General features: G+C 40.0%; 1 protein-coding gene across 2 annotated transcripts in view; it reads left to right on the top strand.

Moving 5' to 3' along the window:
• The window catches only part of LPGAT1 (lysophosphatidylglycerol acyltransferase 1), an 80,469-nt gene extending 67,395 nt beyond the window's left edge, over positions 1-13,074 (top strand). For both annotated transcript variants that reach the window (XM_044916359.1, XM_044916358.1), the window contains exons 7-8: positions 8,052-8,158; positions 11,027-13,074. In XM_044916359.1, coding sequence (XP_044772294.1) covers positions 8,052-8,158; positions 11,027-11,178 — 259 coding nt within the window. In that variant the 3' untranslated portion in view covers positions 11,179-13,074. The remainder of the gene's footprint in view (positions 1-8,051; positions 8,159-11,026) is intronic.
• Positions 13,075-15,232: the final 2,158 nt, after the last annotated feature.

Here is a 15,232-nt window from a genome sequence, read left to right as displayed (position 1 = left end):
GGGAGAGTTACAGCTAAATCTCAATTTTTATGAGATAAAAGAATAGGTTTTGCCCTCAAGTATGGCCCTGTTCACTTTTTTGGCCTTTGAAAATGGTACTGCATTGTGCCAAAGTGACTATACACATAGGCAGTTAAGTCACATGGTGGTACTTAAGTAAAAAGATGTTTATCAGGGGCGCCTAGGTGGCTCAGTTGGTTAAGTGTCTGACTCTTGATTTCCGCTCAGGTCTTGATCTCAGGGTCGTGAATTTAAGCCCCACATTGGGCTCCACGCCCAGTGTGGAGCCTACTTAAAAAAAATTTCTTTTAATTTAAAAATTGGGTCACCTGGGTGGCTCATTCAGTTGAGTGTCTGTCTTCAGCTCAGGTCATGATCCCAGGGTCCTGGGATAGAGCCCTGTGTTGGGCTCCCTGCTCAGTGGGAGCCTGCTTCTCCCTCTCCCTACAGCTCCCCCTGCTTGTACTCTCTCTTTATTTAAAAAAAAAATTTTTAATTTAATTTATTTATTTAAAAAATTAAAATAAAATAAAAAGATAATAAAAATAAAAATTAAAAAAATTTAAAGATGTTTATTTGTATAATTCAGAATATTTTTATTAAGATTAATATTGAAATGAAAACACGAGATCTCTGTATACTTAAAGAGAACTCATAGATGGATCCCCAAGAATATGTCCCCAAATTTGTATATCCCAATTGTGAAACTCAGCTAGCTATCCTCTGAAGCAGGGCCTCTGACTTTGTTATTCTCCAGTTTAAGAACTTTCCATGAGGGATGCCTGGGTGGCTTACTCTGTTGTGCGTCGGACTCTTGGTTTTGGTTCAGGTTGTGATCTCAGGGTTGTGAGATGGAACCCCACATGGATTCCGCACTCAGCAGGGAGTCTGCTTGAGATTCTCTCTCTCTCTGCCCCTGATCGCATGCTTGTGCTTATGTGTGCACGCGCTCTCTCTTTCTCTCTCTCTAAAAATAAATCTTAAAAAAAAAAAAAAAATCTTTCCATGAGAGACATTCTCATAAATTGCTAGCGGGAATGTAAATTGGTATAATCCTTGTGAAGACAATTTGGCAATATTTTTCAAAATTACTAATGCATTTAATCTTGACTTAGCAATTTCACTTTTGGGAATTTTATCCTGTAGATATACTTGTACCCATATGAGTGGACATTTGCATAATGTTATTCATCACCACATTGTTTAGAATAACAAAAGATGAGAAACTATCCATCATTAGGGAATAAGAGGAATTTCATGTTTACTGTGTATTAAGAGATTACAATGAATTAGAAAATATTTTTTTAACAGAATGATAAGGAAAATATAATCTATAAAAATTTATGTGGTATAACATAATCTGTGTTTAGAGGAAAATTTGTAGCCTTAAAAAGCTACTATGAGAAAAGAAAAAAACTGAAAATGAGTGATCTAAATGTCTATCTCAAGAAGGTAGGAAAAGAAAAGCAAATTAAATACAAAGATAGTAAATAAAAAGCAGGGAATCATAAAGGAGAGTTTATTGAAATTGAAAATATACAGTAGAAAGAATAACACCAAAAAATTGTTTTTTTTTAAAAGCACTATAAAATTGATCAACTCTTGGCAAGCCTGATCAAGAAAAAAAGAAGGCCAGTGTTGCCAATGTCAGGAATGAAAAAGGGGACATTACTACAGATTCTATAGTCATTAAAAAGACAATAAAGGACATTAAGTACAATTCTTTCAGAGCATAGAAAAGAGGGGATATTTCTGACCTTGTTTTATGAGGCCAGCATAACTTTGATCCCAAAACCTGAACCAAGGATATTATAAGAAAGGAAAATTTACAGGCAAATCTCTTATATGATTATAAATGCCAGACTAACCCAGTGATATATAAAAAACACATCAGATTATGTACTGAGGATATATATTCCATGAATGAAAGTTTGGTTTAACTTTCAAAATCAGTCAAATTTAATTCATCACGTTATCAGAATAAAGAAAGAAATTACATAAGCATGTCAATAGATGGAAAAAATTGATAAACTGTTAACTCCCATTCATGATAACAAAGAAATACTTAGCAAATTAGGAATAGAAGGGGATTTCCTTAATTGCATTAATGGTATGTACAAAAAAAATCTACAGTAAATATCATACTTAATGGTGAACTATTGAATGTTTCCCCCGAAAGACGAGAAATGAGGGACAAGGGAGCTTGTTACTACCACTTCTATTCAGTTTTCTCCTGGTCAGGCAATGTGACAAGAAAAAGGAGTCAACAGTGTAAATATAGAAAAGGTAAAAACAAAATCATGATTTGTGTTCATTCATCTTCCTACCTGTAGATTAAGGTTAGAAGACTGCTTGGTGGACATGGACATGCCGTCTTCACAATATAAATGGCTGTTTTATACAGCAAGGTACCTGAAGAGACTTCTCCCACGAGGGAAGAGGCTTGGAAAAGCTACTTCACAAACTGACTTGAAAAAAAAAGAAAAAATCATCTCCCTTTCAAATCCACTCTTAAGTCAAGATGGTGGCTTGAGACAGGGAGTTTGACCTTTTGCAGCCAAGGACAAAGATGTAACAGATGAGATGTGAGCTTAGTGTTGTGGGGTGAACACTGAGAACATTTTTCCATAGAAATATGTTTGCCTAGTGGCTAAATTCTGTAGGATTCCATCCACTGCAGGTGAAGTAGTCTGTGGAAACAACCTTAGGAACTTGTGTATCCTATGTAACTTTCCCCCAGAGGGATCTGCATTGTTAGTTAAAATGGGAGAGGAAAAAGAGGAGACAATAAAATTCTTGGAATATTATTTCTAATTTGAGGGTTCCTTGTAGTTCAAAGAGTAGAAGTTACCCTTTGAAGGAATGGACAGATGAGCTTGTTTAAATAGCCCTGGGCCGCCTCATTTGAAATTGTGTCTCCATGTCTCTGCTCTTCTTATATCAGTATTAATAGAATCTCTGTCAGGAATTCACCTTTGTAGTACTTGGTCACAACATTTATCTTTTTATGTGACTGGCTTGAGGCTGGCTTCATTGTTGCCTCACTGGTGTAGAAATACACACACCACACACACACCACACAGACTATCTGTGTAGAGTATTATGCTATATGAAAATAGTCACGGATTGTCAAGCCCTTATAACAACTTCAGGTCTAGTCTAGTCACTACAGCTGTTGCTGAACCCAGAAAACTTGAAAGCACAACAGTACTTACCATTTCACACCCACCACCATCACTACTGATGTGAAGTTATGCCACCACCCTCTGCCCAGGAGTATACACATATAACAACTTTGTAAGGTAAATACTATTTTTTTTTTTTTTTGACAAAGAGAGACATAGTGAGAGCAGGAACACAAGCAGGGGGAGCGGGAGAGGGAGAAGCAGACTTCCCGCAGAGCAGGGAGCCTAATGCGGGGCTTGATCCCAGGACCCTGGGATCATGACCTGAGCCGAAGGCAGATGCTTAACGACTGAGCCACCCAGGTGCCCCTGTAAGGTAAATACTATTATTAACCCCATTTCACAGATGAGGGAACTAAGTTGCACAAAGGTTAAACCGTTTTCCCCAGGTCACATAGTCAGCAAGTGCCATAGAGCCAGAATTCAACCCCAGGCAGTCTGTCCCAGAGTCTGTACTCTTAATCACTATGCCACACTACCTTCTGGGATTATTTTAATTATGCCTAAAAAGCGAAGCCTCTTCACATGTTAAAAAACAAAAACAAAACTCTACTGTTTGTGGAAGGGAATCTCAGCCGTGAAGTCCCACTCTCACTTCAGTGAGGTATATGGGAACATGAGAGAATGCAGAGGTAAACATTTTTTAGTTTGAAAGAGATCTTCCAATTAGCTAGGAGGATAGGCATTAAAGGGGCTAAGAAATACTAGCCTATGGTTGATTTTATGTAGTGTAAGCATTTCAAGTATTTTTTCTCTTTAAAAGGCATGACGTTCTTTAATTCCTCTTTTTGTGGTTAGCTCTTTCAAAGCAAAAGAAAATCTAATTCTGGTAGGGGATTTTATAGTAGCAAGCTGAAACTTGAAGTTTCTGGACCTTAGAATCTCCTACACCATTAAAATATTTAATAAACCAGAACACTTCTATATTACTGCTTTAGAGCAATGTAGTACTGAGGGGAATAGAAAGGTGACTAAGATTGGGAAACTTATTTTCTGTGTAAATAAAACTATATTTTGGTTACCTTTCATCCTTTTCAAATTTTTGAAAGCAAAATTTTTAATCAAAACTGTGATTTCCTGAAATTGATTTTTAATAGATTTTTTTTCCATACTGTCCTTTTCCTTCGTTTCCTCTCTTCTCTTTCCTGCTCACGGATACTTATACTGTAGTGTTAAAATACCCCAAATCTGGAATTTAAGTGTTTAAATAACAAGAGAAAGGGATCTGATTATAATGCGATTCATAAATAATGTTCCTTCTGATTGTTTTGTATGCAAATGACCATGCTACGTGAGTAATTTTTAAGACGCCTTTGAAGGAGTCTGAGCATAGGCATTCTGGTCATTTGGAATCCTTTGTACAACTTGACTCGTCTGGACATTGTGTTCTACTGATAAACTGTAGAAGCTGTTTAATGTTTTTATAATGGGTATGCATCATTAAAATTTTCAGATCCTTACTAAGTGACTGACACACATTTTGCCTAAACTTGAAATAGTAATATAGGCCCCTTTGTAGAATGGCAAGTAGTAGACACTGGCCAAAGATAGAAAATCATCTTAGACTTTTCAGAAATAACAGGACAGCTTCCTAAAGAACGTGGTGGCCCGAACTCATGTCAACTTTCTTGCCCTTCCAAAACTCCAGTAGAATGAAACTGAAGAGGTTTCTTTAAAGTATAAACCCACAAGAATGAGGAAAACAATAGGAAAGGCAATAGTAACAAAAGTCAGGAAGTTGGAAAACAGATTGAGCAGTCAGAACCCTAAGCCAGCAGGGGAAAACCAGCAGCCAACCTGATTTACACCACAGAACTGAAAAACTGGCAGGATCAGTGCCCATGGAAAAGGGGTTGAAAGGGTTGCTACGCTTGGGGCTGGTTGAAATCTGTTGAAGAACTCGGATCCCCAGAACCCCTACCCACCATCCCACAGCTGGGGGATTCTTCGTTCCCTGACATGACAGGGGACTGGGGGCTTACTCTGGAGAGGGAGCCAGAGACTCTCTAGACTCAGAGGCGCCTGGGACAGGCATAATGAAAATGGCACGGTTAAGTGATGACAGGGCGCCGAGTGCTTAGACCCCCAGCCCTGCTACCAGAAAGCCAATGGGGGTCTTTCTGCTACCAGAAAGCCAACAACTAGGCCTTCATTCTCTGGGCAGGATACTAGAGGATCTTCCTCTGCGGCAATGGCAAATTCAAGAGGAAAGACCAACTTAAATGGCCCAACCAGATCATCCTCAGCGTAGCTCCCAATCAACAAACTGCACTCACAGGCTGAGAGCCCTCAATCCGATGTTTAATCCCGTCGGTAAATGTGAGTCAACAACAAAGACTCACCGGATAACTTGGTCATCTGATCGGCCTCTGCTGTGAAATATGGAGACTAAAACAAACAGAAGGAAGTGACTTGGAGGAATGGTGCAGGGAAAGCACAGCTGCCAAAAATCCTAATAGTTCATTAACCCTCTTCTCTACTTTCATGCATGTTTTAAAATTTCCATTCTAATTCTCATAGAGATAAGATACTGTAATAATAAGACAACAATATTGTAATATTGTAACAAAAACAACAATAAAACAATAAAAAAGGAACATTCAAACTGCTCTTAGAAATTAAAAATATGAGAAAAGAAGTAAAAACTCATTAAAAAAAAAGTTTAGAAATTAAATAAGAATCTCCTAGAAAGGAGGACACAAAGACAGAGATGGAAGAAAATGAATGCAACCCTGAATCCTCTATCTAGTCAAATTACCAACCAGGTGTGAGGACAGAAAAAAGACTTTGGCTGAAAAGACATTGGCAAGATTTCAAGTACCCTTTCTCCAGAAATCGCTGGAGGATGTGCTCCATCAAAATGTAGAGTAAATACAGAAAAAGGAAGACATGAGATGTAGGAAATATTAAATGTATTTTAGGAGAATCACCAGGACAAAGTAAGAGGTCTTTGCAGGATGAAAACTGCAGGCAACAAATCCACAGTGTGGGTGAAATTTATTCAGGAAGATGAAATTAAAAGAATGTCTGATGCACACAAACGCCTTAAGAGAAGATTAGAGCACAGGTCAGTCCTGGCTCACTGCCTGTTTTTTAAATACAGTGTTACTTGAACATAACTATTCCCATGTATTTATACATGGTCTAAGGCTCCTTTCACACTACAAAGCAGAGTTGAATGGTTGACACAGGTACCATAAAGCCTGCCAAGTCCAAATATGTTCTCTCTGGCCCTTTAAGAAAGAGTTTGCAGACACGCTCTAGAGAATTGACTCTAGATGGACAAGAGCTTATGGTTGTGGGGCGCCTGGGTGGCTCAGTCGTTAAGCGTCTGCCTTCGGCTCAGGTCATGATCCCAGGGTGCTGGGATCGAGTGCCGCATTGGGCTCCCTGCTCAGCGGGAAGCCTGCTTCTCCCTCTCCCGCTCCCCTGCTTGTGTTCCCTCTCTCTGTATCTTTCTCTCTCTGTCAAATAAATAAAATCTTAAAAAAAAAAAAAAGCTTTTGGTTGAATTAGTTATGTGTACAGAGAAAATGATGTAACTGCTCAATTCAGGGAGAACAAAAATTGGGCAGGAAAGGAAGAGTAGCCTTGATTTATTACATGGCTTAGCTTTGAATATATGTACATGATTATAATAATGTAAATGTCTAGTACTCTGCTCATTAAAATTACCATACAACTGCGTTGGGAAGATGGGAAGGATATCAGTGCGTGGTGGGAAAGGGAAGAATGCACTTGCTCCTCATCTTCCATAGTGGGAAGTCAGTAGATTGGCCCTAAAACTGAAGATGAAACATGGCAATAAATATCAAGATCCTTGGTTCAAAGAGGTAAACAACGGGCAGGGGGACAGGGACCGCTATTTTTTCATACAAACCTTTTGCAGGCTTTTAAAACTGTCTCCCTTTATAAAATTAAGAAAACTCCCCCACAAAACCGGGAAACAAAAAAGAAACTTCAACATCAGCAAATACATAGTATGTACTCGAGCTGCCCTTTTCTGCCCTCACGTCCAGCGGATGTGTATCACTAATCATCCCGGTCCGTTTCCTGGTGAGTCGGGACGCATTCACACAATCTGCACATTTGCGCTCCAAAAAGAGGTGGCCCTGCTCAGGAAACCTCTATCTCTGATACAATTTAGGCACCAGTTTAGGCAGATTCTGTCTGGTTCACAGACATTTCCTCCAAAAGAACATCGCTAAGATGCATTATTTGGCTGCTGCATTTTATTTTATTTTATTTTATTTTGTTTTGTTTTGTTTTATTTTGTTTTGTTTTATCTTACTTTATTTTATCTTATTTTATTCTATTTTTTAAAGATTTATTTATTTAATTGAGAGAGAAAGAGAGGCTATACTCACACAAATGGGAAAGCAGACTCCCTGCTGAACGTGGAGCCCAACCCAGGGCTCGATCTCCCCACTGGGAGATCCTGGCCAGACCTGAAACCAAGACGCTCAATGGACTGAGCCACTCAGACATCCCAGTAGCTGCATTTTAAAATTCCATCTGTTCTGAACATTTCTTCTTAAACCCACAAGCTTGGGAAGACAGTTATTTCTCAATAATTATTTGTAGATACAGGGCAATTTATTAATATTTTCTCATAATCTGGCATTTGGACCTAATGTAATAGGCTGGTAAATGTTTGAATGAATGAATAGATGAACTCTGTTGTATAATCAACAATTTTTTAAAAACCAAGATGACCTGAGAAGCTGCAGAAATGAACCCTTGTAAAAGCCACAGGTGATTCCATACCTTTCTTCAGCTTTTCGGTCACCAAAGCTAAATTGTGCTTCTGAATGAGTTTGATTTCTGAATTAAAGTAGTTTTTGCTTTTTTTCTAACTCTTCATAGGATCTTTCCAATCAAAGATGTACCCCTGGAGACGGATGGCCTTGCTGATTGGCTCTATCAACGTTTTGTTGAAAAAGAGGCGCTCTTATCACATTTTTATGAAACAGGTACGCAGTATCCTATTACGTATGTTTCTGAAGTTGGTGATAGTTCCAAAGATGTACGTTAGGGGAGATAACCATTTTTCCATTCTTCAGATACCCTAAAGGAATCAAAGTATTTCTATATTTAAGAATTCCAGCTTAGAATATTCATAAGGACAGTGTTAATGCTAAACTTATTCAGGCCCTTACTTTAGCAGCCCGTGTGCAAGATCACGTGATGAGTAAAATGTACAAATGGAACTAATTCAAGACAGTACACAGTATGTAGAAGAGTACAGTCGTACGTGTACAATTACACGGACTGTTTTATGACATAGCAAATACTATTTATGGTTCGGCATTGTACGTGATTGTTTGAATAGTACCATCATCTTGCAGTCATTTGAGATCATTTTGAACTGCATTTTTACATGCTTATTCTTTTCTTTACATACAGGGATAAAGCTTACTTTTTAAGTTTTCACAGATACAACCTTGTACTTTTCTCCTTGAGAGAAAAAAGTCAATTTACCTCAAGGCCCCTTATCTACACTCAATATTCTGTACCTTCTGTGAAAACTGCAATGCAGTCAAACAGACATAGGAAGGAAGGGGAGTAGGGAGGGAGGAAGAAAGGAAGTTAGGAAAGAAGGAAATTAGGGGCGCCTGGGTGGCTCAGTCGTTAAGCGTCTGCCTTCGGCTCAGGTCATGATCCCAGGGTCCTGGGATCGAGCCCCACATCGAGCCCCACATCGAGCCCCACATCAAGCCCCACATCAAGCCCCACATCGGGCTCCCTGCTCGGCGGGAGGCCTGCTTCTCCCTCTCCCACTCCCCCTGCTTGTGTTCCCTCTCTCGCTGTGTCTCTCTGTCAAATAAATAAATAAAATCTTTAAAAAAAAAAAAAAAAGGAAAGAAGGAAATTAGCGTTGGTAGAATGCGAGGCGTTACCGAAGTGCTTTCACACATAACTACGTGTGTTGTAGGCTTGTTCTCTGGAACCTACAATAGGAAAAGAAAAAGGGGAAGAGAAAGTTGTTTTAGGTCTGATGATGGCTGTGAGATTTTAGATTAACAGAAAGTGCTATTTTCTTCCCACTTAGATTTTTTTTGTTCAGAATTAATGTTCATGTTAAATCAGACTGTTGAAGACCTAATGGTGAGCAAAGGCTGATACTGTTAATTACCTTTAATGCTTTTGTTTTTGTGTTTAGGGTTGTTTCACATTACCCACAACAGGATTCCTTCCTGATGCTAACGTTCTGACCCCAGGGCTGTGGACTAGTGCATACTCATATGTGACAGGGGTTGGACGCTATGCATGTCTCTAGAATTCTTAGTAAGACTCATTGAACAAGATGCCCCTCTCTGCCATATGCAGTCCTTGGTCTTACTCTCAAAATTTCTTTAAGAAATTTGCTTAATTCTTAATTTAAGCAATTGCAAAATTGCTTAAGAAGGCATGAGGTAATTAAGAGTCAACAGGCTCTCTCTTCTTTTTCAATCTTCATCTCTTGCTTTATGATAGTTAGCCTAAATTGTAACAACAATAATGGAAGTCTCTTTTTAAGAAAGCCATTTGTATAATAGACCTTGAAACTTGAAAGTGTTCTCTGTAAATTGCTTGTGAGAAGCAAATCCCCGCATGAATCAGCTTACCCAAAGGGATTATCAGCAAGGACAAAGACTATTTGAAATGCTGAAGTGTTATCAAGATGACCTTAGGTAATATTGCTCTGAAGGGGTCTATCTTTCCCTTCTAGAAAAGAATTTAAAGACGTCTGTTCACTTTGTGTTTCTCCTTTTAATTACTAAGATATATTTCATAAATAATATTACCTTTTGAAAAGAGTACCAGTGATTTACCACCACTTTTTTTGTGGCAAAACCATTTAACTTGTAAATGGAGGAATTAGTGTTAGTTATGTCATTTCAGAAATTATTTAAAATCCATTTTGGGGGGCGCCTGGGTGGCTCAGTCGTTAAGCGTCTGCCTTCGGCTCAGGTCATGGTCCCAGGGTCCTGGGATCGAGCCCCGCATCGGGCTCCCTGCTCCGCGGGAAGCCTGTTTCTCCCTCTCCCCCTGCTTGTGATCCTGCTCTCACTGTGTCTCTCTCTGTCAAATAAATAAATAAAATCTTTAAAAAAATAAATAAATAAATAAATAAATAAAATCCATTTTGGGGCGCCTGGGTGGCTCAGTTGGTTAAGCGTCTGCTTCAGCTCAGGTCATAATGTCCAGGTCCTGGGATCGAGCCCCCGCATCAGGCTCCCTGCTCCGCGGGGAGTCTGCTTCTCCCTCTCCCTCTGCTGCGCCCCCCTGCTTGTGCTTTCTCTCGCTCTCCTTCTCTCCATCAAATAAATAAATAAAATATTTAAAATGTATACATCCTGTGTCCTGGTCACTGTAGAAATCTCTAGGGTTACAGTGGAAACAAGGAAGCCAGAGTGCCTGCTTTCATGCAGCTTATATTCCAGAAGGAGACAGAGAGTAAACAAGTCTGTAGAAAAAAGAAAAGCTAGATCTGGATCATTACAGATTGTGGAAAGTGCCAAGAGGGAAATGTGGCGCTGAGTGTGACTGACTTGGGGGGGGAGGGGGAATGGTATTTTTTCTGATACTGTAAGAATGCAGATGAGCCTGCCATTCGCTGAGATGAGGAGAAGCATCTCAGGCAGGAAGAATAAACGCAAATGTTCAGAGGCAGGAAAGGGCTCAGCAGTTTGAAAATTGTATTGCAAATGAGATCTCTCTTCAGGAACAATGGGAAGTCACAGAAGATGCTTTAAAAAACAAACAACAAAAATTCTAAGTAAGCTAATACTCACCCTTTGTTCCAGGAGACCTTCCCACCACAGTAAAACAATTAATATTTCTGTCTTGTCTTTTAGGGGCTTTTCCACCACCCAAGGGCCATAAGGAAGCTGTTTCCAGGGAGATGACCCTCAGCAATATGTGGATATTTCTCATACAGTCTTTTGCATTTTTGTCAGGCTATATGTGGTATAACATCATCCAGTATTTGTACCATTGCCTGTTTTAGGAATTGACTTGGACTTGTCAAGGTCACCATAGGAGTTCAGACTTTCATAAGTGTGCATTATTTTACATGTGCAAATCAGAATATAAAAAAAAAAAGCAAAGGAAATTCAATGGATGGATAATTTATCCCCCTTTGGGATATCTTAAAATTCTACTAAAATGAGGATCAGTAATATAATGACCTGCTAATATGTTTTAAGGACCTTTCACGTTTTAAAAAGATACACTCTACCACACACTTAAGCAAACATCACATTCGAGAAGAGGAAATCATAAAATCATCCTAGAAGACTATCCGAGAGAAATTCTGTTGCCACCAGATATACTTGGTAATCTAGTTCAAGCTCAGAGAGTTGGATTCCGTTCCTCTTAGCTAGTGTACTGTCTCTAGGAGGGCAGAGCTGTAGAGCCTCCTCATTTCCACCAACTCTTGCTGTGTTGCTAGGAGCCCGAGGGGCGCTGCGCGGCATCCTCCACAGGTCCCCTGTGGATCGCAGTGACACTCCGGTGTCAGGCACGCCCGTGGGGGAGAAGCAGTGTCCACTGGACACGTTCCGGTACTAGAGTTCCCAAAAAAGGCTAGCTCAGTCCAACATCGTGTTTACATGCACTAGTGCTTTCCCTTAAATGAGGGGGGGGGGGTCACTTGACTTCTCTTTATGTATAGAGGCATATCATAGATTGATAATTGTCTTCTACCAAATGCACTTTTATCAGATGCATATATAGCAAAGGATTAGTAATACAGCCTGAAAACAAATGTGAGCATAATCAGTGAGTGGGATTCTTGAGAGGCTGTCCCGTCTCTGCATGTGTCCCTGGGCGCCCCCCTGCACGGACTGCCGCACCCACCGGAGGCTTCTGTCCAGCTCAGAGACTTTGTTCCGCCCGTTTGGGCTTTTAGCGCCAAATGTATTTGGGGGTGGCTGGAACAAATTAATGCAAAACATTGAAATGATCACTTTGAGGTGAGATAGGGGTTTTATTAGAAAAATAAGAGCTAGAGCCAGACATAGGCTTAAAATGGTGATAAGTTCTCACATGGCACCCCCAAACCTGTGTTCCATCATCACCTCAAGTTGCTGCCCACGTCAGGGTGGTGTAACCGGGAGACAGACCCACGCAAAAGGCTTCCCAATCTCTTACAATTGCCTTTAAAGAGGATAGAGTCAAGTTTCTGTTTCTGGAGAACACTTTTTTCCTCCACTCTCTGTTCATGTGATTTACCTCACAGTAGAACCAGGCTCTTCTCAGAAAGTGCTGGGACTGCATCTGTCCCTCACCTGCACTCCCAGTGTTGAGACAGAGTTGGTGTTTTGGCTTGGGATTGTAAGACTCTGAAGATCCTAGTAAGTCAGTGGCAGTTTTCTGTGATATGAACATTGTAGATGCCCCCTGTTGTCGCTAGTCCTACAAATGGCAATTTTGACAAGTAGGCCAGAAAATAAAAGACTAATGTTTTCTATTTTTAAATAAACCAAAAAAGAAAAAAAAAAAAAGAAACTGAAAAGATGTGAATTTTCTCCCAGTTATGTGGGAAAGGTAAAGCAACACCAAATACAAGCCCACAGCAGCTTCACCTCCAGGTTAATTCCATGCACATAGGAAAGAGAATAATGTGTTAATGAAATACCTCATTGCATATTATGCTGCTACTGGTAAAATGCAGAAGCCAGTGCTAATGTGTGTGCTTTGGTTGGGGTCGTCACAAGACGCAATTTTTTTTGAAATCTAAGCATTTTATTGGGTGTTTTACAGTGACAGTGAGTAGGTGAAACCAATCTTGATTAAGAGGCACAGATGATGATAGGAAGACAGATAGAAGCTTAATGACGCTTCTGTTTGAGGTCCAGCAAACGCTGCTAGATTACAGGCGGAATTGAAATTGTTCATTTGAGAGATTAGTCAGCCATCTGGGGGAGAAGGTGCTCGCTGTCAAATACGGCGTGCACAGTCCTAGCTAAATAGGCCTTTTCCTCATTGCTAAGGCAAGCCACGGGTAGGAGTGGCCAGTTCTCCTATCAAAAAGAAAAAAGAGAGAGAGGCATCCGTGCATACATAAATGCGGTTCAGAGCTACTTTCGCCCTCACTGTGCTCCAAAGGAATGTGATAGTGTTAAAATACGGTACACATTAAACCATCTATTCTGTAAGACGCTTTACTTTTCAAGCACAGAGTCACTTCAACAGTCTGTAGAGTGACAAATACCCATAGATACGTGAGTTCACTTTTGAAAACAGACCTGTGAGTTGTAAATAGATGTGTCACTGATCTGCGTGCCCCCTTCCTATTGTTTAATCAATGGGTTCTCTCTCTTCTTTGTTTGAGAGCATTGATAGCGCTCTCCTTACTAGTAGCTGGAGGTCGGCTGCTTGCACCAGGGAAGGTAGGTAGAGAATCAGTGTTCTATGGCCAATCAGGGAAGCAGCAATATGCCACTATACAGAAGTGAATAAAAATTCCAAATTTGTACTTGCTTTGCAAAGTGAGATGAAAGGAGGTTTAGGGAATACACATTTTGTTAAGGGGGAAGAAAATAAAACCATGCCAGTTTTATACCAGTGGCTTGTAGAATCTCAGCACTTCTTGGTCTCAGCTGACCTGCCTAGATTCCTCCAGCAGAGAGGGTTGGGAACGCCCTGCTGGATCCTTGTCCCAACGCGTCACAGTGATGGAGCACCCACTGGGCTGTGAGCCGGGGGCAGGTGCAGTGCATACAGAAGTGACTACGCCGCAGTTCACTCTTCACGTGAGACACTGTCGTTGGGGTTGAAATACACAGATATGATGGAGAAACCTACACACCATGGAAGGTAAAGAAAAATGACAGAATGGAAAATGACGTTTCGGGTGGGCAAAGAAGCTAGTTGAGAATCTAAATAGCTTTTTTTAAAAACGATACCTCTGAGTTTAGATCTGTCGTATTATTAAGTAAATTTTAATATTACAATCAACCATTAATTTCCCACAGTGAAGGAACTAAGGATTGCTGGAAAATTAATCCAGTGATAAGTCATAGCCAAAAATCTAATGGGTATTTATGAGTTTGAGGGGTTTTTTTTTATGAGACTTTCTTGTTCTTCTAGGGATGCTTGCTAATTTTAAAACAATTATTTCAATTGTTTATTAGTTTCTCTTGCTTGTGTATTTATGACTGTGTTAATGAGTAGTAAAAAGATTTGGGAAGACAGCTTCAGAAAGAGGGAACACAAAAGCCTAAATAATCCATGGGCTAGGAAAGGAATCCCTGAATAATCAAGAGTTGGCGGGATTGCAATGATACTCAAGCCTTTAATGAAAATGAGATGTGAAATCACCCAATACAAACCTCAGAACATCATTCTCGTGTTAATACCGTGTGGATTGATGTTAAGAATGCTTCTTCATTCTTTGTTCATGTTACTCACTTCTTGTGGATTTGTCTTGAGTGACGTTTTGACAATCACTTCCCTAAAGACTCTCCTGAACTAGCGGGATCTGGTTATAATCAGAGATAGCAGTCTTTAATCATGGACAGTCTTATTGGATTCTTTTGATATTTAAGGAAATTTTATTTGCACGGCCGAATAGGAAGAGTTATTTTCTTCATTACACAGGATTTCACTCCAGAGTTACCATCACGAGCGGGTCCGCTCTGGTCCACAAGGATGAATAAAAATGATTAGTCTTATTTTTTTGCCACGTAGTGCTGTGAACCTTACGTCTGCTCACATGAAAGGCCAAGTCCAAAGCAGCAGGTATACTGGTTTGTTGTATGAGGGGGTGGAGACTAATATGTTTGGGACCAAAACCACCTACATTGGACATTTTGAGATCACAGGGGGGCCGGGGGCTCTCTGGAGCAGTCGCTGGTTGGTGCTTTATTGCAGTCATTTTGCATTGATCCTCAACAGTTAGGAACTGGACCCTGGGAATCAGCTGAGGGTGCTGAACTGCTAGGGAGGGGGACTGTAGCCATATGGAAGATAAAATAGGGGGTTTTCTGCAAAATTTCCGTGGGAGGATTTTTACATTTAATATTTTTTAAAACATTTGAAAGAGCAAAGAAATTTTA

The sequence above is a fragment of the Neomonachus schauinslandi genome, chromosome 6 (assembly GCF_002201575.2).
Source record: "Neomonachus schauinslandi chromosome 6, ASM220157v2, whole genome shotgun sequence".
NCBI classification, from domain to species: domain Eukaryota; kingdom Metazoa; phylum Chordata; class Mammalia; order Carnivora; family Phocidae; genus Neomonachus; species Neomonachus schauinslandi.
The sequence above is the reverse complement of the archived record's forward strand: the minus strand, read 5'-3'. Positions and strand labels throughout refer to the sequence as shown.